General features: G+C 42.8%; 1 protein-coding gene across 3 annotated transcripts in view; it reads right to left on the bottom strand.

Annotated features, from left to right (window-relative positions):
* Positions 1-1,877: 1,877 nt before the first annotated feature.
* The window catches only part of LOC144770405 (sacsin-like), a 435,405-nt gene continuing 412,335 nt past the window's right edge, over positions 1,878-24,947 (bottom strand). For all 3 annotated transcript variants that reach the window (XM_078654913.1, XM_078654915.1, XM_078654914.1), the window contains one exon: positions 1,878-13,752. In XM_078654913.1, the coding sequence (XP_078511039.1) occupies positions 2,780-13,752 (10,973 nt within the window). In that variant the 3' untranslated portion in view covers positions 1,878-2,779. The remainder of the gene's footprint in view (positions 13,753-24,947) is intronic.

Genomic DNA, 24,947 nt, shown 5'->3' with positions numbered 1-24,947 from the left:
TGCCATTATGGGACAGTGTGCCTTCTACTACGACTGCCAAATTCGACATTCGCCTCTTACTGTAACCGATCGTCGCTGCTTTGCTACCTTTTCACCGGTGGACAGTGGACTTGCTCTGACTTTCGAACTTTGTGTCCGTTTATCCTGCTTTCCCTCTCCTCGCATTAACTTTGACACTCTACTGTTTTCTGGTATTCCTGTTGTGATGGCGGCCCGAATGGATGTACTCAACGTGAAGAATCATGGTGATCTGTGTGTGCTGGAAGGGGTTTTCGTGATGGATCGTGAGGGTTTGGGCTGAACTTGATCAGGCTTCGATGCAATGTTTCCCTTTGTTTTTGCTGGGTTGTATCTGTGGGAGCGGGGCTGGCTGTACGTTTGATTAGCCTGGTTACTGCTTTCTAATGTGTTTGGACGGGGTTTGCTATTTCTGTTGAGCAGGGGTCGGACGGGATGTTCTGTTTTTCTTTGTTTGCGGCTCCCCTACAGACTATCTCTTGATTTGCTGCGATTCGTTATTCTGACGGTAGGGGGTGTCTGCTTTTGGCGGGGGGAGGGGAGTCTGGGAGCTCGTATCGTATTGTACCATTCTCCTCCTCCACCTTTTTCCCCATCCTTGGGGTGTAGTTTAGGGGGCGACAGGCACACTGCTAGTGGGGTTAGGTCGTAGCCATAAGCAGGGGTGTAGGGTGGTGGGTTGTGTTTTTTTTTTTTTTCCTTTGTTATTTTCTATGACCTTTCTATTTCCCTTTTCCCTCTCCGCAAGAGCTGTGGCTTATTCTCCTGTTTTTCCTAGCGTATCTGGGTGTCACGTGTATGCATCGTATATCCTGTATTTCTGGTGGTTGGATGATGTGGGGGGATGCCTGCGGTCATTGACATTTAATTGCTTTGCTCCAGTTTTTTGCTGGTATTGATTTTTCTTCCGCTCATGACTGTATGGTGTTTCGTTACTTTGTTCGCACACCCACAGCTGCGCTGTGTTTTGTTGGTGGCGCCTGATATGTGTATTATTTCTCTTGTGTTCAAATAATAAAAATATATATTAAAAAAAAAAAAAAACCCTCACCAGCCCTCAACTCAGCATATCCATAAACCCTAAACCCCCTTAGGTCCGTTATGCTCTACCCATACCTGAAATCTAAAAACACCACATAAATCTAAGCACCACTCATCCATGAACCCTAAAAAACCCTCACCACCCCTACAATCCGCCCATCTCTAAACCCTAATAACCCCTTTCTATGCCCAAGTGCTAATTATTCCTCACTCCTAAAAAACACTCATCACCCCTCCCAGAACACAAAAACCCCATAGAAGTCCTAAACTCTATCCAAGTTTATTGTAATTTTGTTTTTTTTAATTAAAAATAGATTTCCATTAAAATGTTTCCTCTAATTTTCGATTTTTTTGTATTTCCTTAACCCCTCCACTGCGCTGAACGTTCCGCGCTGGTGCAGAACGTTCTATAGCGCGGGCAGGGCCGCGACGTTAAGCGGACGTGCGCAGCACTACCGAGGTAGTGCACGCGACGTCCGCTGAACGTGCGCAGCACTAAAAGGTTAAAATTGGTTTTCAATGATTTGGTTTCTTTCAATTTGGTTTCCCACTTCTTGTTTTCCATTAATTCACACAAATCATGCACAATCTAGGAACAGTCTGAGACCAATATCCAGCCCAGCAGTACAGCCCTAAAGGACACCTCTACCCAAAACACATGACTCTGTCTTTGGACTTCACCATCAATGTTCAACATTCGCCTACATATTTATAAACTGTGGCAAGCTTGTCGGTTACAGCACCTTTATCTATGCTGAAACAGCCTAGAAGAGCTGTCGGACATCATGAAACAGAAAGGCAACTTCGCTTAACAACAATGGAATTCAAATCTTTAATAGAAATGTGGGTGCCTTTGTAGAGGCAAAGGCAGATTCGACACAATACATATATCAGCACACGCACTGGGGACTGCCTAGTCACAGTGATGCAGGACATCAATGGTTATAGTATTGAGAAAGTGCCTCAATGCTCAATTATTTATGTTTCTTTGTATTTTTTGGCCTCATTCCAAGAATGGATTCCCAGCAATAGGTCAAATAAGAGCAAAAGTGAAATGCCTATTAAAGATATATTCTCGTGCATTCAGAGAAAATGTTGCTCTTTTAAAAGGTTCTAAACACTATGGAAATTTGTCACACAGATTTCATTGTGCAGTTTAGGGTTTTGATCAGATAGTGAACAAATCTGTAAGCAAACTAGGGGTATCCTGATAAGTCAAATTTGGAGAACAGGGACTCCAATTATAGGTAGCCTAGGGCACTACCTGCTCCCTCTGGCTAGCCCTATGCTACACCTAGCACTGACATTCCCTAGTCTGGTTTCAGGATGGGGGCGTCAAAGGCAGAAACGGAAATTAAAGAGTGCCCTAGAAGCCCAGTTTACTCCACTCCTTGCCATTCTCTTGCATGAGTGTAAAGAGGGTTGCTGTTGAAGAGTTGAGGGTGGTACAAGGGGGCAAGCTTATTCATTTTTACCTGGGAGAAAATGAACTGATAATGAAAATGGATGAATGAAAGCAGGCAACATTAACAGAAATTCCCCAAGCACATAGGATGTTATACACTGCCTGCAACATAACCCAATCTCAAGGTAAAAGTAACGGTTTAACAGATTTTGTGGCAGCAGCACCGACAGGATTCTATCACTGGAGTTAGAATTCAAGTTACAATATTTATATCTGCCCCCCTACAGACAGCATAACGTTCCCCATTTAGAGTTGTCATTGCTGGATATATTCATTGATTTTGTTAAGTGTATCTCTGGCCAGCTCTAAAGCTTTCTCTTGGCTTGTTGAGAAGATGTCATTAGGTATGTCAGGTGGCTGATGATAATTTGGATACTGTGTCTTTTTATTGTCCACACCAAGTCTTTCCAGTTCCAGGACCATGTCCTGTACTTCCTTAAGGCTGCTGCTAAAAACAGAGATTTTGCATGCCAAATCATAGATGGTAACATCGGTATCAAATCTGTGAGATTTCTTACACAGAACCGCAATCAAAGCTTTCTGGATCGCCTGGTGAATCTTGTATAGCACCCATTCAGGACTGCTGCGGTCAACGTCGTGGAAAGCAGCTTTGAGATCACACTCGGCCTGCCGGAACCACCTGCTAGCTTCACCAACCCTTGGCTTTCTATGCTGCCTGTTATGGTAACCCCAAAAATCATATTCACAGTTAGATCTTCTTGTAAAGTTTTCATGATGCTGACGGTGCCGAGAAGCCTCGCCATCCCATCTACTCCAGAATTTTGGAAAGTCTCTATGAGGATTGTATTCATTTCTAGAGTGGCTTGAGCTACTGTAACTTCTGCTTGGACTGCTGAAACCTCTGCCCATGCCACTGTAATCCCCGTCATCTTCTAAGTCTCTTATTCTCTGCTGCAGATATTTGCAAACTTCAGCAGCTAATTGTTCTTGCCCAATATTCTTGTCTGGGTGGTACCAAAGATAAAGCCTTCGAATGGACTGTGTCTTCTCCTTCTTTGACAGTTTGTATATCTCATGGAGTTTCTCATCTATCTCTCTTTTTATGTCCCCCAAAGATTTGTCAAACCACCTGGCTTGATTTTCCTTTTGGTCTTGTAGGTTCTCCACCATCAGCAGTTCTCTGCAGCTGTTCTTGCTGATGAGACATCTCTTGAACTGATACAGATCTAGAGCACTGACGTTCATAATACGATCTGGCCCGAGATCAATTCTGAACATCTCCACTTCAATGTCCCCACTAACCCTTGATTCCAACTTCTCCAGAATGATCGCATAGAGATAAACACCTTCTTCATCAGGATCCATGTAACCGACAAATTCATCTACATTAAATTTGTTGACAATGATCATTTCTAGAGAGTCATGCCACTCTTCAGGAATCTTTTCACCTGGACTTGGCATAGAAAAGCTTGTCTGGCTTCTACAATTCCTTGTCAGAATACAATGATCTTTCATAACGTTGCTTATATCTTGAGGATTTTCACAAGTGAGCATTTCTACTAGGACCAACAATGAATCATGGCTGAGCACATTCATCATTAACCCATTTATCTCCTTTGCCAGAGATGTTATTATGTTTATGGTTTCACGAAAACAAGTTGCTTCCTTGTGCACAAGATAAACTTGGCACTCTCCTTCCATTGTCTTCAAGATAAACACGTCTTTGAACAAGCATGTGTCCTGTAGAGGCTCACATCCTTTAAAGAGAATTGTCTCTATCGACTTGCAACAAATAAGCTCAAGTTTTCTGAAAGCAGTTTTGCATTCTTTCGCAGCCTCCCCGGCAGACATTTTTCCCTTGTTTTGTGCTCTCAGTAGGCTCACAAGACCTTCCTGGAAGATACTGGATGAGAAGAGGCCACGTAATCGTCCTTTCAACTCACAGTCATCACCAAGACTGCATGGGCTCCACGATTGAAGGTTTTCTGATGTAACTTCTGAGAGCATCTTAGGCCGAATATCCTCTGGAAGCTGTTGGAGGAGTTTTTCTATTTCATATTGATCATTAAAAAGACTGCATTTCTCAATGTGCACCAGGAACTTAAAAGAACCCTCTAGAGAACTGATTGTCCTCCTGGAATTGCAATTATTGTAAACCAACTTGGCGGAATCATAAAGTCTCCCATCTGTAGCAGGTAGGTAAAGGGATTTTAGACTTTGAAGATCATCGTTAGGTGAACTTTGTTTTATCAGCAAGAACAGTTTTTCCATGGCTTTAAGAACAGTAGTTCTTTGGTTGCCATGTGGGGATTCCTTCTCTTTGGTTTCCTCATATATTGCAGCAAGCACCCAGGTATAGTGGAACACACTTGGCTCTGCCTCTACCCCAATACTTTCGAACAACGCCCTGTACCTAGCCAACTGAGAAGGCACACTGAAAAGGTATGGCTTGAACAAAATGTCTTCAGGCAATGAAAATAGTACCTGACGAGGTTCTGCCAGGGTATTGTCTTCCAATAAAATCACTGGTAAGCTAGCAAGAGGAGTAGGATCAAATGGAAGATGTCTTTCGAGAAAATTGTAGGTTTTTTCTAGAACTCGACGTCGTAGTTGAGCAAGTTCTACGTTTTTGAATGGTGCTTGACAAACGTTCTTTATGTTCTGCAGTACTGACACCAGGGGTGGATCAAAAAGGACACCAAATGATTTTAACACATTGGTTTCCCGCTCAGTGAAGTAGGGCATTTTAATGTGATTTGATGACAGACTTTTTGTTTGCAAAAAAGCCACAGATGTCCACACTAGCATTTCATCACTGTCACGTGACTTCACAATGGAATCTTTAAGAGGAATCAGATGGGTATTATTGACATATGCTGGGTGTATTTTTTGCAAGTCAGTATTCGTGTTAACTGCAGCTACAAATTTGATAGTAGAGACTTTCTCAATGAAATCCTTTGTAAGATTGTCCACTTTCAATGTAAGCATGTGTAAAAACAATACTTTTATCTTAGGCTCCAGTGATCTTACCAAGATACCTCTTTGTGCTTCTTGTTCAACCTCAGTTGCAAATGTAATGAAGTCCTGGGCAGATACTTTATGCCTCAAACCAATACCAATAAGGACCTCCTTAATGCTGCTAAAAGTGTATCCTACCTGGGTGAAAAATTCTTCTGGAATAAACCTTGTCTGCAGCTGAAAAGTTTTGAATATTGAGCAGTCAGGATCATAATAGTAAGATGCCTGCTGAAGTGTTCCTTGTCCATCTCTAATGAAGTGGACCGATCTAAGTGAAGAGAAAATGTTCTTCTCTTCAGCTTCAAATGCTTCAGGATATTGATGCTTTAGATTCAGTAGGAGGTTTAGAATTTTTATTAGATGATCTTCACGCATGTTTGGAAGCAGGGGAAGCAGAAAATGTACAAGGAATTGCAAATCATCAAATGTTTGAATGTTTATGTTCTTAGCCAAAACTGTATAGAGGTTGCAATCACGTAAAAAGACAGTCTGTGAATCTATCTGGTAGAGGCCTCTGTAGACATCATTCAGTTCCTTTGAGAGCTTTGTATGAAGGATGTACCTCTTCTGGTAGATATTCAGGGACTGATGCTTTCCATCTATCGTCTCAAATACGGGTAGATACTGGATTCGGTTAAAAAAACAGGTCTTATCTTTGATTTGAGGTAACCCATCCACAAGTAAACTCAGTAGGGTTTTGATTTCCCTACTATTCAACTTGTTCCAGTGGAGGAGATTGTTTCTGGACCACAACATCTCCAGGACAGAGAAGCAGTTGTTAGTCTGCAGTAAATAAGGTTTGATGGTGTGGTATCCTATGTTAAAAGGAATTATTGATGTGTTTAGATTTGGAAAACCTAACTTGAATAGACATTTGGCCAGATCATCCTTCAATTCATAGAAAATTATCTTGAGGCTACCAGGAGGCAATAGAAATATGCCATTTTTATATTCAAAGGACACTGGTACAATTGCCCAGTCACAAAAAAGTGCAACCAATTCTTGAAACATTATTTGGTGGACTTCATAATTTTCAAGGCTTTTGTTAATCTTGGTCTCAAAGAATTTCCAGACTGCCTTCATCCAGGCTTCAGCCGTTTTAGGTAATTCATGGTGAACTATGTCATTCTTTGTTGACACTTTGAAACATTGCCCTAGAAAGTCTTTGATGAAACTCGCTGATTCTTGAATTGTGAAATCTTTCAAGAAGCCTGCTTTCAGAAGTGGTAAAGCATTCTCAACATCAACAACATCATGGCTGATAAATATGTGCTTCTGTGCCGGAAATAAACATGAAAATAGAGTAAGGTACTTAGGCTTAGCCTTACAGAACCTTCTCAGTTTTCCATCAAGAGTCACAAGAAGAGGAAGATCATTCAAACAATCACCAATCGTTTTTTTTTCAACCTTAAGACAAAAATTCAAGAGAGAGCGACAGCAGGTTTCACTTCCAAGGAGGGTGTCGGAGACTGGGTGAGGTAAGGTGTGCCCTTCTGGGCAAAGACTTTGGGCCTTTAAGTATTTGCAGACTGTTTCAGGGTGCACAGATATAACCTGTATCCGTGCCTTTTTAAACTCCTCAAAGATGCTCTGAAGACTCTGAAAGGGAAGCACCATTTTCATTTTGATGTTTTGAAGAGCACATTCCAATTCTGTATTTAGCTTTCCCAAAAGAAAGTGGGGTTCTTTTGTTATCATCTGATTGACTCCTGCCCATTCGACAATCACAATATCTTTAGTAAAGGTACGAACTTGCACAGTTTCTTTCTTATAGACAGGAATGAGCATACTTCGCTTTTCGAAGATTGTACGGTAGACGTGATTAACCATCTTCTGCAACAGTGAGGGTATTTTATCAGATATGCGGGGGAAAAAGCGTAACAATTTTTCATTAAGAGAATATTCACATACCTTAAAGTTTTCAAACCTTAAAGGCCCTGCTGTGTTTTTATAAAACAATTTGCACAAGTGTTCCAGGAGATCACTATACAGTGGGGCAAGAATATGCGTTAGGAGCACAGAGTTCCATTCTGTTTTTGCACTCCCACCATCTTCTCTGCAGATGTCCCTACGGGCAGAGTCCACTATGAAATTTCCATTAATATGAACAGGCAGGCCTGTCTCCACTGGAAGTGGTAAAGTGCAAAATGTCCTACCTGGTACTAAGTCATTAATGCATGCTGCCACAGCACCATGCGCTATACGGCAGCACTTCAAGCTCTCACAGACTCTACGTATATCAGCCACTTTATCATCCCCCTTAACTCCAATTTGCTTGGCTAAAACCCATTTAGTAGCTAATTGAGACCAGCTACAATGTATGTCCACAATGTAAAACACTTGGCACGGTGTGGTCTCATTCATGGTCAATTTTGCCTCTGCAAACTCCTTGAGTTTGTTCTTGAAAGTCACACGGTGCTGCTCACTAATACTGCTAGTTTGTGCATCAACAGAAATAATCTTCTTTAGCTGACCATCTTCCTGTGTGATTTTTGAGAATGTGATGCTCTGAATGTTATTTAGAAAAAGTATAAAGTTGCTTGCGTCCTTCTCCAGTTGCCCCCATAGTGCCTCGATGTCACCAGTAGATACCGTCTGATCTGAGATTTCAGATTTATGTGCAATCTCAGCTGTCCTTAGTGGCAGGCGAAAGAGCGTACCCTGTTCCAGATTAAAGTTGGCAGGAAGGAAAGTATCATACACATCCTGAAATGTATTTTTGAACTCTGGGTTGACAGACATCTTTGCACCAGGAGAGCTATGATGCGCAGTTTTCAAGAACAGAAGGTTGGGGTCAAATATACACAATGTACTGTCACCCGTCACAAAAGATGGGCAGTCTGTCAAGTGATAGACCGCATTAAACCCAAGCCCATACTTCCCAGTCTTGTCTAGTCTATCACCTTTCCCACCTTTGCCTAGTTGTTGAATCCCTTCAATATCTTCATTAGTAAAGACTTTATTGTTATAGATACAAAGGGCTGGGCCGTGTAATGGGTTCCACTCTTCCCCAAAAGTACGTAACGTAGGATGTGTCCGCCTGTCCCATACAAAATGGATCTCTGTGGCACCAGAGTCATCTGCATTCTGAATAAGCTCCTTAAGAATATCGGTTCTGGAGGAGTATTCACTGATAATATTCCTGATACGCCTTGTAAGGTCTTCTTTGGCCCCAAAGTCTGACACCCAGCAGGATAACTCGGTGATTTTCAGGTTCTGCAGAGTTTTGTGAATTTTAGTTGGTACTCTAAACTGCAAGGCCACAGACCGAGGGATCAACTCATGACAGAAGAGCATATCGCTCTCACAAGGTAACCAAGGAGTGTCATTGTAGTGAAGCTTGTCTGCAGGACGCAAGATTCCATCTTGATCTGGAAGGAGCATGCACTGAGTTTGAAAGCAGCTAACAGCAGTTTTATCTATTGTTTTTTCAAATATCACATTGATGAGTTTCATTGTTAAATGAAACTCATTTTTGGGTAAGCGATTTCCTTGATGCTCTCTAGCAATGCTCTGAAGGACAGCAATGTAGTCTTCAACTGTAAAACTGTCTCGGAGATCTAGACACTTCCACAATAGATCAAATTCTTGAAATTGCTTGGGCAACTGATACAGGTAGGGAGCTGCTTCAAATGATATACTGCCTGCAACTGAACTCAAATGTACAAACTGATGATCTATAAGAATGAAGGGAAAGTCAAAAGCTCTAGTTTTAATCTCATTCCTTTTACCTGGTCTATCCTGTATGGCCTTGTTCAAGTAGGTATAGCACTTTCTGGCCATCTGTGTAAGTTCTTGCTTGGGCAATACATTGGACATTCTATGAGCTTTTGCTAGTTGTAACATCACTGTCTGAATTGATGGAAGACTGTTCAGCCCCAAAAATTCCATGATCTCTTTACAGAATTGAAAATCCTTTCCAACATGTTCTTTACTAAGGACCGGTTCACTAAGGTTAACCAAACTGAGGTGCTTGTAATGGAAAATCTCTACGGGCTTCTTGAGTGCGATTTCAGCCACATTCTGTATATTGCTGCAGGGAGGAAGAATAGCAGGAAGAAACGAAATGTTCCTAAACAGAGCTTGGTCAGTGTTACTAGAGGTTTGTGCTACAAGGTCCCGGAGCAGCTCCAGGATATGGTGTATGCGGCTGCATGCCTTTTGTCTATCATGCTTCCAGACTGCTGAGATGTTTTGGGCTCGCTCCATCAATTGCATCATGGGGAGGCGGTCTTTTAACATTCCGAGAAGCTCCAGGCGGGACAACCGTTCAAGTTTCAGATAGGTTTCAGGTGTTCCCTGAGGAAAGCGTCCATCTTCCTTCCCAAAGAGGAAAGCTACTTTACCCTCTGGGTGAACTAGATTACCAATGCTCTGTAGGGTTCCATAAGGGGTCGATGGAATGCAGGGGACAGACATTAGCAATCGATCTAGTTCCTTATTGTTCATATCAATGGCATGTGTAATGAGGGCATCCCTTGCTTCTAAGGCTACATCGCCTACATTGTTGAATATAATCTCGCTGTAAAACCTTTCCCAGTTGTAAGTATTTCGAAGCAAGGCTTCACCACAACCACTTGCAATGAAACCATCTTTGACCCACTCTGGCAGCGGGATAGCCACAAATGGTTTGGGGAGCATTGCAGAGAATACCTGTGTTGCAGTCTCACCAATGTACTCATTTTTCACAATATCTGAGCTTAAGAAACATGTATGCTCAATTGTGCACCATTCATGTCCATTGCTAAATACTGCAAGAAGCCCATGGGCTACAGCTTTGTAGAAAGCTTTCAGCGCTCCAACAAAATAAGATTTAATTTTTCTAATATCAGGCCAATATGTGTAGTAGTTGTAGCCTTCTAATAAACCATCCCGGCACATGTTCTGAAGTAGGACTAGAGATCTTACCCAAGCCACCAGAACTGCATCACAAAGAAGTTTCCTGTTCCACTCGCCCTTTTCAGTTGTGTCCCATAGGTTTTTCCTGTTGGACATGACAGCAAAGGTTCCATTAAGGTGAAATGGGAGACCGGAGGAAATGGAAAGAGGCAGAAAACAGAAAACCTGGCCAATAAAGTCATCCAAATCAGGTCTCCATTTCCCAGTGTCAACGTTCCTTCTCAATGGCAGGGCTAGCCCGGCCACTGGGAGTGAAAACCTAATTTTATTCTGCCTGTTCTGTTGAAATGTTTTTAAAGACTCTCCAATGCCGAAGCTGGAGTGCAGAAGATAATGTTTTTCATTAGTCCTTGACCTTTGTATCCTAGCGACCCTGATGATTGCCGATTCGGAGACATCAACAACCATGTTTTTGGACAAGAGTGCTGCGATAGCTTTCTGTTCCTTCTGAAGTAAGAAGTCCTCAGTAATGCCCAACTTCTGAGCCTGCTCCCTGTATAGTTCCTGCTGCAAAATAGGGTTATCAGGTGATGATAATTCAGGAGGAAGAAATCCAAGACTTACTTCCCGAACTCCTTTTAGGAAGATTATCAGGTTTTCTGAAGACTCTTGGAAGATATTCACAAGTGCTTTAATCTCTTGTACATCAAAACTTTGATCACACATCATTGAACATTTTGCATCTTCCTCTGTCCTGAAAGGCAAACGAATAAGTGTTCCGTTGTAGTCTTGTGTTCCCTTCAGATTGCAGCCAAAAACATCTTCATATGGGTGAAACTGATCAGCAAATAATTGAAGTACTTGAGGGTGCTTCTGGAGGTTTAGTTTGATACCAGGATTAGCTTCACTTTGAATGTGTTTCTTGAGATGATTTGCATTGGGGTCAAACATCAGTATACTGCTACCACTGAGTATAGATGGCACATCGGTTACACGATACACTGTATTGAAACCAAGTCCAAATTTTCCAATCTTCTCAACCTGGAGCTCTTTAGTAGCTGCTCCAACCCGGGTGATATTACAGAAGTCTTCATCACTGAACTTGCTGTTATTATATGACCACAAAGCAGGCCCATGACAGGAGGCCATTTCTGGGTCTATTAGACTGTTTCGAAATGAAAGGTTTTGTCTCATATCCACTAAGAAGTTACAGATCGTGGCACCTGCATCATCAGCATTCTGTATCAACTCCTTGAAGAGGTCAACCTCTTCACTGTATTCTCTGAGGATGTTCTTTATTCGAAGTGTAATGGGTTCTGATGGCCCCCAAGGTTCAAAATACTCTGGCTTTAGTATCTTGGTGCTGAGTAATGGAACTTTAAGAAAGGCAGCTGTGGTCAATGTGATATCTTCATGAACAATGCTATAGTCCAGGTCATGTCCAAGGTCATTCAGATGTTCCTTTGGCATATCACAGAACAGGACAGTAGACAAGGGTTTTAAAGTAAACACTCCTCTCACTGAATGTACTGGAATAGGAAGATTATCTGTACCTTGAAGGCCTCTTCTCTTCATCCAGTCCAAAACAGATATAGCAAGTTTTAGTTCAACATTGGTGCCACAACAAGAACTCCTGACCTGTATGTCCTTCATCATTTTCTGAAGCATATTATTGATATCACTGTCTGCCATGGTCTCACGAACTCCACACTGCTGAAAGAGCCTTTTGTAGATCAGGAAATCAGGGGGCACCTTCTTGATCTGGGTGCTCAGATCTAAGTCTTCTGGATAGGACATAAGGATATCAGATGGGGCAGAAAAGTCAGCACCATTCCAGATCCTCATACTGTCCAACATGTTCCGGAACTCACCTACTTTGTCTTGCACATGCCTGTAAATATTGTGCAATTTCATGACCAATGAGTAGTAATCTATTGTCTGGTAATGAAGGCTAAGGGCTGTGAGGTTTTCTATTACTTTCTTGGGAGGTGGTGATTCATTCAAGCCAAGACTACTACTTGCTTGTTCATTGAATTCATCAGTGATGGGCATAGAGAACTCCACAAGAGAAGAGTGCTTCTTATTTCTCATGTCTAAAGGTTTGCAAAATGTTGCCTTAGCATTAGAAGCAAGCCACGGTACCCACGCCATGCTACACAATGATTTCATTTTCTTGATATCAGAGCTAGAGAGCACTTGGGTATCATTACAAACTCTGATAAGTGCTCTTGCCTTTCTCTCTAGAACTTTAGGATCTTTTATACCACAGTTTCTGTTCACCTCCTCTGCAATCTGTAGAACATCTCCCAGGGAGATGTCCTGAATAGTATCCTTCAGACCAAGAACTCTCAAAGACTTCAATGTTAGTGATTCCTGAAAGCTGCTAGGAGGAAACCTACAGGAAGCGAATATATCCTGAAATGTTACATTTTCAGGGTCAAAAAGAGCAGACGGCTTGACCATCTCCCCATTACAAGGTATGAAGGGCAGGCCTTCGCAAATTTTCCTGAGCTCATTATTCAGGCTGAACAGCACATCACCATTTCTTAAGATCCACAGCATGATGCTTTCTGCTTTACTATTGTGATGGATATACTGCTTGGTTTTGATAGCCATAACTGACCGTATAGCAACATCAGATGAACTCAAGAAGGGTACCCTCATCTGCATCAGTAGTCTCCGATCATTTTCACTTCTGCATGTAAGCAGCGTTTCTGGCAGCACAAGATCACTGGGAATAGTTGGGACAGTGCATTTATCTACAGCTTGGGTATTAAGAGCTGGAATTAGATCCAACCCAGTGGACTGCAGGGAACTCATCTTGCTAAAGATGGGCAACTGACATATAACTTTGCACTCTTCAGTGCTCAATCTGGTTGCCAGTGAGAACAAGTCACGGAGCATTAGTTTTTGTTCCACTGTCATTGCTGTCAGCTTTTGGATTACTGTGGCCACACCTATATTTGAAAAGGCCTTTAGAATATTGTTTGATGTGGGTGCAAGAACATAGTCCGAAAGATTCTTGTGCCAAACCTGCGGGTCCCATTGGCATATTACTGTGCAGCCAATGGTTTCTAATATCTTAACCATAGTTTCTGTCAGGCTGTGTCCATCTTTGTTTAGGAAGAGAAGACAAGATTTCTGCCTCAGCCTTACCAGCTGAAGAGTCTGGGCCCCATTATCCACTGGGCTCATGGGCACCAGGGGATAGCCTTCAAATGGTGATAAGACATCAACATTCTGCTGAAGGAAGTTCCAAAATACATGTAGCCATTCTCTAGGAGGCTGAAGCGATTCATCTAAGTGCCAGGACACCTCTTCAGAGCCACTCATCCAGCTTGCTGGTAAGGCCTTGAGTAAGTTCTTCTTGATCACCTCCTTATCCAGGCACACAAGATTTCTGAATATTTCTGCAGAAGACAAAAGATAGTTTGTAAGCAAACAGTGCTAGCTACCATCATTGCGACATCAAGTGAGACTGTCAACTAGAGCAGTTCACAAATATACAAACACATGATTTAAAGGCTTGAAAGCATGCACAGCCTAGTTGGGGAAGGAAGGAATTTAACAAAGGAGGTCATAATACTTGTAGGTGAAACTTCTTCTGAATTTGTTGTATTCTGCCTTTGGTCATTTTGGAGTCTAGTCACTATGTTTATCTCCCTGGGACTTTGAGAATTTAAGGCAGGCATACAGCCTGGTCATTCATCCGCAAATTGTTTACTGGCCTGTGTATTGTTGCCAAAAAAGGCACCTCTCTATCTGCTGCCTACTAGAATACTTCTATCCATTCCCTCAAGAGTACCTTCCTTTCACCAGTGTTGCATGTTTCTTGTATTTCCCATTCAGTTGTTGCTATTTTCTCCTACTTGTCCTACTTCCTAAGCCATCTTATACATGCCTTGAAGGATACCCACTGAGTGCCATAGGTAAACATAGTAACCAACTAGTCACTATTTCATGTTCAAAACTGTATTCATGGGTGCCTCAGAAGAGCACCATCACTAATTTGCACTGTTAGTCTTCTTTGGAGTAGCTTTATTTAACTCTGCTGGTGAATAACACACCAGTGCATAAGGCAAATGAGTCATCTCTACCATCCAGTTCTTCATCTCTCTGTGCAAAGGTGCACATCTATCCTCAAAAGGAAGCTATGTACTGCAGAATAGAAAGTGCATGTATGTTCATTTGGGTTAATCTCTGCAGATATCAACTGGGCCTAGTGTTACCATTTAGTATTGCAGGGTATCTGTTCAATGTTAGTTTTGGCAGATGTCACATCTAACCTTACTTTTGTAGCCCAAGGATGTTTTAAGTGGGAATTATGTGGTACCAGCCACTATTTTCTCTTGGTGACACGGTGGCTACTGCTAAGCTAGTGAGAGTTTTTGCCCTGTCACCCATCCCTTGAGCCTGGGTTTCGGGAGTGCTGGTTATCTGGGGCTTTAATTTGAGCTGGGTTCACTACAATAGGTGTGCAGAACGTTCTTTATGTTATATAGGGTTGTCGCTTTGAGGCAGGTGCTTAGGCAGTTGGCAGAGAAATTGAAATAGTTTAACAAGGTTTATTCTTGTTTAGAGCGGCAATGCCGGCTGAAAGGGAACGGGTATATAAGTTCATGCCTGGAGGAGCCATAAAGTTAAAGGTTCTGTAGGAAGCTTAGTTGAGTAAGGGATAAAAGTTTTAGCAAAGGGGCTGCGGTGTTCGAAGGCCACAGTTGCAGTTCAGCAGCTCTGGAGTGGGTACACTATTACTGTATTAAATTGTTGTGGGAGGGGAGGGAGATTTTAGGGTAGTGGGTAGCTTAACATAGGTGAGTAAAGTTGTATAGTGAGGCTCTAATTTTGTAAGGCAAAAGCCTAGGTTGCTTTTGTTATGTGCACCTGTTTCAATAAAGCAGCCTTTTTCATGCAAACCTGGAGTCAGTGGTCTGTTCTGCTCCCCTTCTTCCCCAACTTATCTGACTAGTCGATCTATTAAAATATATGGGGCCAATCCCTTTAATGCTTTGAAAATTAGACAGCAATTTTTAATTTTAATATGCTATCTAATCAGTAGTTTGTGGAAGTATTAGATTCCTTCTTCTGCACGGAAATAATATGAGCATCTGGCATGTGTGGAGGTTTCAGAAGAGGAGGAGGAGGAGGTTCGATAAGCGGCAGTTGTGTGGCGACTTCTCCAGGCAACAAAGAGCTCGCCTATTTTTTATAAAGAAATCTCCGTCTTCTTTCACTGGTGATGAGGAGCCGTGTGGATTGAGAGGAGAACGCCAAGTATGTTCTGTCCCCGCAATTGGCAGTTAGTGTGTAATTGAATCCAAGTGGTGCCAGTGCAACTGAAAGAGACATTTGTGGCCAGCAATTGTCGGAGCAGGAGGCTACCCGGTATGTGCCTTATTCATAGGATATGCTCATACTTCTCTGGGGCCCTTTATAAAGTGGAAACAAGGGAGTCTCATGACGCAAGACATCAGTGAATGAGCTGCCTTGTGTGCACGAAAAAGACTGCTGCATCAGGGCCGGACTGGGAACTGAAAGCAGCCCTGGCAACCTTCCCCAGACCAGCCCTCGTCCGGCGCGTCACGAGCGACCGCAGTGAGCTAGCCCCACCACTTCTAAGGAGGTTTGGAGGGGTTTTCCCCCAAGAAAATTCTGGAAAAAGACAGACCGAAATGGTGCATTTTAAAGCACATTTTCATTACATATTTAATTTGATCAACTTTCAAAGCACAGTTAATAGTAGATGATTACCTTAAAGAGCACCAGGTTACCCACTCAGTCATATGTGTACTCATAGACATTCTTACAGAGACCACCAGAAATAGACTGAAACATACAAACCTCTATTGATAAAGGGGTATGCAGACAAAATATCGATATTTAAATATCGATATACAATAATATCGAAGTTTAAATATCGAAGGGACATAATATAGAAGGTAAGTAATATCGATAGATTTAATATCGATATTAGTAATATCGAAGTGTTAAATATCGATGTTAGTAATATCGATGTTAATAATTTAGATGTTACTAATATCGATTTTTATATTATTTTTGTGTATATTATTATGTATTTATAATGTTTTTAATTTATTTTTATGTAATTTTGTATTTTAGTACTGTAGCGGGTTGTGGGTTTATAGGGGAATATGGTGGGAAGTAATTTAATTATGTTCAATTAATTACTAATTATTAGGAATTATAAATTAATTTTAATTAATTGGTAATTATTTTTAATAAATTGGTAATTAATTTTAAGTAATTGATTAATTGATAATTATGTTCTGTAGTGTGTTGTGGGTTTGTAGGGGAATAGGGTGGGAAGTAATTTAATTATGTTAAATTAATTATTAATTAGTAGGAATTATAAATAGGGTGGGAAGTAATTTAAATGTAATTAAGGAATTTTTTTATTAATTGTTTTGTTAAATATATAATTGTTAATTAATTATTAATTGGTAATTAAATATTATTAAATTGTATTTTTAATATTTTTTTTATTTAAATATATTTTGCTAATCATGTTTTTAATAATTATGTATTGGTATTTGTAAATGGTTTATATTTATTTAATAGTTACGTTTTTTATTATTTAAAAAAATACATTTATTTATAAGTATGTTATTTTTACCCCTACGCTATCCAACACTTTCCCTACTGTTGCACTCTCTGGAGTTGGAATAGTAATGGTTACTCCTACGCTATCCAACACTTTCCCTACTGTTGCAGTCTCTGGAGTGGGAATAGTAATTTGTACCGTACGCTATCCAAAATGTATTTTTTTTTTCATTTGCTTTACATTTTTATTAATTGTTATTTATATTTGTATTTGATGTATATAAATGTATTTGTAATTTATTATATTTTCATTTATTTATAAGTTATTAAAATAATTTATTAGAGGTATTATTAATGAAGTATATACTATGTATTATATCTTTATATTATTAGTTTTTATTACATTATTTATTAATTTTAAATATTATAATATATATTTAACTATGTTCATTACATTTATAAGTATTATTTTGTTACTATTCCATGTTTTTTAATTTAAAAAAAAACGATATTTTTTTTAAAACTATATTTTTGACATCGATATTATTTTTTTGATATTTTTGTACTTACCTTGTTAGAGATAGGATCTCGATATTAATGTAATCAATATTTTTGTCGTGATATTTTGGTAGGTAGATATTTTTGTAGTCTATATTTTGTCATAGATTCGATAAAGGGGGCAGTCCTTTTTGGTCTGTTTAATTGTTTTTGACCATTGTAAGAAATTGGGGTTGTTGGTCGACTGTGGGTATGACGAGGGGCGGCTTCTCCATTTGAGTGGAGGAGCGCGGCCCCACAAAGAAGAGCCCCAGTCCAGCGCTGAAAAATGACGAGCATTTGCAATGCAATAGGTCTTACAAATTTTGAAAATTAGAGTTTTTGGTGTTAGAAATTACAAAGGTTTTTAATGTTGTTTTCTGTATATAGTGGAGTGATGATATTTGCATAGTGCTATTTCTATTCATATGACCTTGCGGCATTGGAGAACTAGAAAATGGGAAATAGGTTATAGGGGGGGGGGGAGACAAGAGTAATATGCTGGCTGCGTCAAAAAGTACATGTGGAATTATTTGCTCTTGAAGCCTCAAGATTTTAAACTGGGCTATGTATTTCACAAACATGACACATAATCCACAACCTTCTGCACAATCTTAGGTTACAACACATTGTAGCTCAAACAAAAAATAAAAAGCATGCCACGTGGTGATGGGCACTGGCATGTCCTCTATAAAGTTTAATTTGGCACCGTAGAGTTGCTGATTGTTGAATTTAAGTGCTAAACTGGTACTAATGTGGTTAATCTTTTCCCATCCAGTAGTTATTGTTACAGATACTGTTTTTAGTAATCTGAGAGCAAGCGCTGTGCCACAATCTCTGACTTTATGCCTTGTTAGTCTAGGTTACTGCCTCTACTGATGTGCAGGACTTCTAAAATTATAGATTAATAGTTGATTTAGCAAGCAGGACTTTAAGGGGGCTGGGTCTGACTTTGACAGGGTCCTGGTAGGACCTTAGATTAATGCCCTAATTTCCTAGGCGAAACACATATTGATTTCAGTAACTGTAAGATCGAACATAGCAAATCCTGTCAGCGATGCTGCCTCTGTTTACATTTCATCTTTTGCCTCATCTTGCATTCCATGAGAGTATTTGCTTTTTCCACATGTTGAGTTTCTGCAGTATTTTTTACATGTAGTATAGGGCTGTTGATCAGTACAAACCATGATTGGGGTCATCTCTAGGTGTCTGGGGGAGTTCAGATTATTGGTGGCTGCTGGATGTCTACGACGGGGTGCCATGTCAGTGTGAGCTTCTCAGTGCCTGCCAGTAGGCCAGAAATGTGTTCAGAATATATGGTCATCCAATCCCTGGCATCTCTGCAGCGTGCACAAAGCAGTGGTAGTATATGTGCCAATTGTAATGATGATGCTATGGGACTGTGTGTGATGGAGGTACACAACCGTTGAAATATTGATAAAATAAAATAAAATGCAATGCCTACAGGTGAGTTGCTTGTGTGTGTTTGGGAGGGATTGTGAAGTCGAGGTGATGAAAGGAAATAGCGGCAAGAAGAAAAGGAAAAGATTGTGTTGAAGAGGGAAGAAATGAGGTGTCCGATATGCAGCTGGAGCACTTCAGAAAGATGTGGGGTGAAAAGGTCCTGTCTAACTAACAAAGTAAGAAATGGCCAATGAAAGTGGTGTGAACAAGAGTGATTGAGACATTCTGTAGTGTGCTGCCCCGCCCCCTCCCACATATTTTATTAATGTTTCCTCACAGCCTCAGGTTTCTGGAATGGAAACTTTCAATTCTAATTATTCACAGCAAGATCTTTGTAGCTAACCATTTATTGTATACTCTAACAAGCAATGGTACAGGCAATAGTTCTTGCTTGATAATGGCACGTATGCAGGTTGTTGTGTTATAAGTGTGGATGAAATAACAGAAAACTCACACAGAAACACCCATATATTGGCAGATGATACACAAGACTTTAGTTCACAAGTTATAAACTGTGCCTTTAATTACACATACCATTCGGGGTCGGATGGGGCTAAAGGGTAATCTGCAGTGCTGAAAGTGTCGGTCTAAGAGGTCAATGTATGGACCACTTTCTTTGTCTGTTAGTGGGCATGGCTTATTGTCCGGTGGGTCAGTTTTTACTGCTAATATTACCACAAAGCAGGAACAATTGCACGCAGATTCTAATACTGTGTAAAACACCTTTACAAGTTCAGGTATTGCCCCTATATCTGCGAGTGTGGGCTCCTTATTAGCCATCTAATTCACAAATGAGGGCCACTTTCAATTTTGCTTCTGGGTGTATTTCTGTCCCAGTCCAGCCGATTCCTAGTTAAGCTTATTTAGCCACGCCCCTTTTACATCCCAATTAAAGCACTGACTGCAAGACAGCTTTAATGAACTCTGTCGAAGGATAACCAGGCACAAAGCATTGATTGTCCTTCACAGTGAACACAGAGGCTCTGGTGTGTATTGCTAATGGTGCGGTGAAAAAAGTGGGTTAATATCCCAAATGATGGGCTTCTAGGCCAACAACTTGCTAGTGTAACTCATTGCAGTTAACTTATCTTTAGGGAACTTCTAAGACTATATGAGTTACTTCTGCACAGAAATAGATAATTTTTTTCCAAATTTTAAGAGGCATTTTGATATTTTCAAATGCCGTCTATGAGCTTTTTATTTGCTATGTCTGTGGCTCCCCTCTTCTCTCTCAGGAACAGCCGTGGCTCGGCGCTGGCTCAGCTCTCCTCTGGCATTCAGTTCTTAACTCTTCTCTAGCTCACAAGAGGGAGACAGGACATGTACGCACCCTGACCTCCCCTTAATGCAAACTCCCTCTCAGGCGCTGAAGCAGCAAAGAAAGATCGCTCGGAGCAGAGGTCACACTCACGACAGTCCGGCCAGCAGCAGGATCCAGAGGACCCTTCCGGAAGGTGAAAGCCTGACCACGTCCTTAGCGGTGTGTCCTGCTATGTAGTCAGCAGTCTAGTAGTTGGGTGGGCGGAGCTAGAGGGGACCAGGGGAAGAGGAGGAGTGTAGGCAGGAAAAGGGCAGATAGGGTAGGGACCTGGAGGAGATAAGACGTGCTGAATAAAGGTGATGATAAGTAATCATTCCTGTGTCCTCGTATGATTGGTTAGGACACGACAACTGGCGACGAGGGTGGGATGTAGCAGTCCGCTATCCCAAGACCCCAGAAGCAAGCACTGTCCGGTCCCTGGGTGTCGCGCTGATCAAGTCGCCGTCGCGACACGCGAGCCCGCCAAGATCGCCTTCGGAACAACCAGCGATCGAGATCTGCGCTCCGCGATTGGTAAATCACGTGGAGCTCCTCTGGCGCAGCTGAGTAAAGTGCTGCCCGAGCGCCAGAGAGGGATTTTCAAATCGAGCGCTGTTCGCGCCAAAAGACTGCCAGCGCCCAAGTGAGTACGGGCAGAAGTGAGGCCGAAAGAAAGCAAGCGAGGGATCGGGAGCCCAACCCCGACCCTGCTATGCTGCGTGAATGAATGCGGGGACTGACTGAGCGCTGTGAAAGGAAGCGCTGTCCCGCCAGAAGAAACTCTGCCGCCATGTCGGAAAATCTCACCCCGATGCGTGAGCTATCGCATCTGTGTCCCGAGATCGAGTCGGACTGACGCCTCAAGCCTACCTGGTGGTGGAGAGAAGAAAACACCAGAAGAAAGGTGCAGGACCCGAATGAAGGCCCGGGTGAATCCATGTGGAGAGTTGCATGTGGAGACAAGCTGAAGGGAGTCAAGCCTCGTGGTAATTGGGTGGCCATTTTGGAGTCAGGCAGACTAATGGAACATCCATGTGAAAATCAGGAGCGGCCATGTTAGAGTCAGGCGTATCACCGGACTAGCAAGTAGTGACAAATAGAGACTGCCGAAAGTCACAGAACAAGCACAAGTAAATGCAACAGAATAGACGAACGCAAGCCAAGACAAATAAGACGCAAATCCATTAACCTGAACACTTACAAAGAGGAAACAATAAGTCAAGCAGAGTCTACGTAAGGCGAAGTGGACGAGCTATCACAATGGTGATGCCAAATACCTCACCACAAAGAAATGAAGTCAAACCAATCGTCACTGGGGTGTCGCATCTCCGGCCCCCGGAACCATTAACACTGACCACAGGAGGGAGCATGGGTCCCAGATGGCAAGAGTGGCTCGAGGATTTCGAAGACTACATTAAGGGGTCCAAGGTAACCGTCGATGAAGAAAAATTGATTACCCTCCGCAATCTGGCGGGCCGAGAAATCAGTAAGATAATCAAGGACTTTCCTCCTGCAGATGTAGGAACTTATGACAAGGTGCGTGAGGCCCTAAACAAAAAGTTCCTTCACAAACGGAATGTGGACTATGAAAGGCATGCGTTCCATCAGGCGCGTCAAGGAAAAGATGAAGCCATGGGCACTTTCATCACCAGGCTGCGGCGATTCTCGAGATACTGTGAGCTCGACACTTTCTTGACTGATGCTGCCATCAAATCTCAAATCATAGATGGGTGTCACTCAGAAACCCTCCGGAGACGGTTGCTGCGGAAGCCTCATGAATTAGACGACATTGAGGAAATGACTCGCGTCTACGACCAGGCGGAGGAACAGGCTACTACCATTGAATCGGGACGCAATATAAGCCGCGAACAAGCGTGTCGAGTTCAAGCCAGTAGCAGCAGTCGTCGACACTCAAAAGAAAAACAATGGAGGCCGAGGCCATCATCCCGTCAACGACACACAGAATATAGAAGGCGAGACCCTGGTCGAAGGGAAAGGAGGCCAGAAAGGACAAAAAGATGCTATAGATGCGGATATGACTATCCACACATTGATGCGTGCCCCGCCTTGGGCCAGTGATGCAGAAAATGTGGGCGGTCGAACCATTTTGAGGTGATGTGTGGAGACTATCACAAGGAGAGAAGGAGTGGAATGACGAGGTCGTCTCGCTCTTATACCAGAAAGCATCACATAAGAGCAGTCCAGGACAAATCGACGGTGTCGTCCGGCTCATCACACTCCAGCCGAGAGTCACGAAGATCGCGATGGGAGCGGAGGTCACCGTCCCGAGACTCTAGATCTTCATCCAGAGATTCTGAATACACAGTGGAATATGTGAACATGATTGCAGACCCCGACCAGCTCAAGAAGTATCCACGTTTGGACATAAGTGTGGGGAATCACGATACCAAATTTGTGCTGGACAGCGGAGCGTCGCTTAACTACATTCCTGTCACGGAATATGAGCGAATGAAACCTCAGCCACCATTGACTCCTGCGCACGTCCGTGTTTTCACCTGGATGGCCAAGAAGCCACTCCAGTGCCTGGGGAAATTTCCAACAACCCTCAGACATAAAACTGTGACCATTCCAGCGTTTATACATGTCATTAAAGGTCCGGAGGCAGACTGTCTACTTAGTCTACCAACTGCGGAGCGCCTCCGGCTTGTCGAGATCCTCTTCAAGGTCAGTGATGACCCAGATATTATCAGCAAATTTCCCAGACTGTTTCAGGGATTAGGAAAAATGAAAGGCTGCCAAATCCGTCTCCACATTAATGAACAAATCAGACCGGTGGCGCAACACCCTCGACATGTGCCATTTCATCTACAACAAGCTGTGGAGGATGAACTTCAAGAACTCTTAGCAGCGGATATCATCGAAAGGACTGATGGTCCGAAGCCTTGGGTGTCGCCGGTGGTCATTGTACCGAAGAAGGGCACTCCTGGCAAGGTGAGACTGTGTGTTGACATGCGGCTACCCAACACCGCTATAGAAAGGGAGCGCCACCCTGGGCCACATCTCAGCGACATGATTTCTGCACTAAATGGAGCTAGAGTGTTCTCGAAGCTGGATTTAAACAAAGGTTACCACCAGTTGGAGTTGGATGTCAAATCTCGCTACATCACGACATTTGCAACCCACCTTGGCCTTTTCAGGTACAAACGTCTGAGCTTTGGTGTCTCCTCGGGTGCAGAAATTTTTCAGGAGGCAATTCGGCAAGTCATTCATCACGTCCCCAACACCGTAAATTACAGTGACGATATCCTTGTGTACGGATCAGATGTCCGTGAGCATGACAAGGCTCTTGACCGTGTCTGCCATGCCCTGCTGGAGGCTAATCTGACGCTTAACAAAGACAAGTGTGAGTTTCACCAGTCCACTTTAAAAAAAAATTGTCACATTTTCTCGGATGCCGGGATGAAACCCGATCCGGAGAAGGTAAACTCTCTAAATGAAACCAAGAGCCCACAAGATGTTAGCGAACTGAGGTCCTTTTTGGGCATGGCCAGCTACTGTGCTCGCTACATCAAGGACTATGCTACAATCAGCCACCCACTTCGAACTCTCACAAAACAAGGTCAGCCGTTTACCTGGTCCTCCCAGTGTGAACAGGCGTTCAGGGAGATCAAGCTGGCAGTGGAGTCTGCTGACAATCTCTCATATTTTAGTCCTCGCCGGAAAACAGAGATTACGGTGGATGCCAGCCCTGTGGGGCTGGGGGCGATCCTGGCGCAATTTGATAATGACTCTGACCAGAGACGCATCGTTGCCTATGCCAGTCGCAGTCTCTCTGATACCGAGAAAGCTTATTCGCAACCTGAAAAGGAGAGTCTTGCTGTGGTTTGGGCATGTGAAAATTTTCATGTTTTTATCTATGGCAAGCACTTTACCCTGATCACCGATCACCAGGCGCTGGTCACTATCTACGGCAACCCGAGATCCAAGATACCACCAAGAATTGAGAGATGGGGCCTAAGGCTCCAGGAATACACCTTCATGATTGTCCACAAACCCGGGAAGTCCGAGAACCCGGCAGACTACATGTCGCGTCACCCACTTGCATTATCTGAATCCAAGCCCTCCATTGCAGAGGAGTACATCCACTTCGTGGCCGATCCAGCGCTGCCACCTGCCATTCCCATGGAAGCCATCCGAAATGCCACTGCGCAAGATGTCATCCTGCAGAAGGTGCTACGTCGGATTCAGACTAACCGGTGGAGACTTGAATATGAGGACGAAGCCAGTGATCCGACTGTCAAGCAGGAGATGCAAGCATTCCGACACGTCTGTGACGAACTGTCTGTCACCACAGATGGGCTGATTCTGCGAGGTCAGCGGATTTTTGTCCCCAGACTTATACGACAAGGTGTCATCAATCTTGCCCACGAAGGCCACAGAGGAGTAGTGTCAACAAAACGAGCCCTCCGGGAAAGAGTGTGGTTTCCTCTTCTCGATCAGATGGTCGACTCTCGAGGACTGCCCTCAGTGCCAGCTGGTCAACGGGGGGATCCTCCGGCCCCACTGCAAATGACCACCTTACCCAGTGGAGTGTGGCAAGAACTCGCCATGGATTTCTACGGACCATTGCAATCTGGAAACTATGTCGTAGCCATCATTGATGAGTACTCACGATTCCACATTGCGCAGTTTGTACCATCCACAAGTGCCTCCAGCACTCTCAAAGTGTTGGATTAAGTGTTTGCAGCATGGGGTGTTCCCAATGAGTTGAAAACAGACAAT

Source organism: Lissotriton helveticus, chromosome 7 (genome assembly GCF_964261635.1).
Source record: "Lissotriton helveticus chromosome 7, aLisHel1.1, whole genome shotgun sequence".
NCBI lineage: Eukaryota > Metazoa > Chordata > Amphibia > Caudata > Salamandridae > Lissotriton > Lissotriton helveticus.
This window is presented reverse-complemented; position numbering and strand designations above follow the sequence as displayed.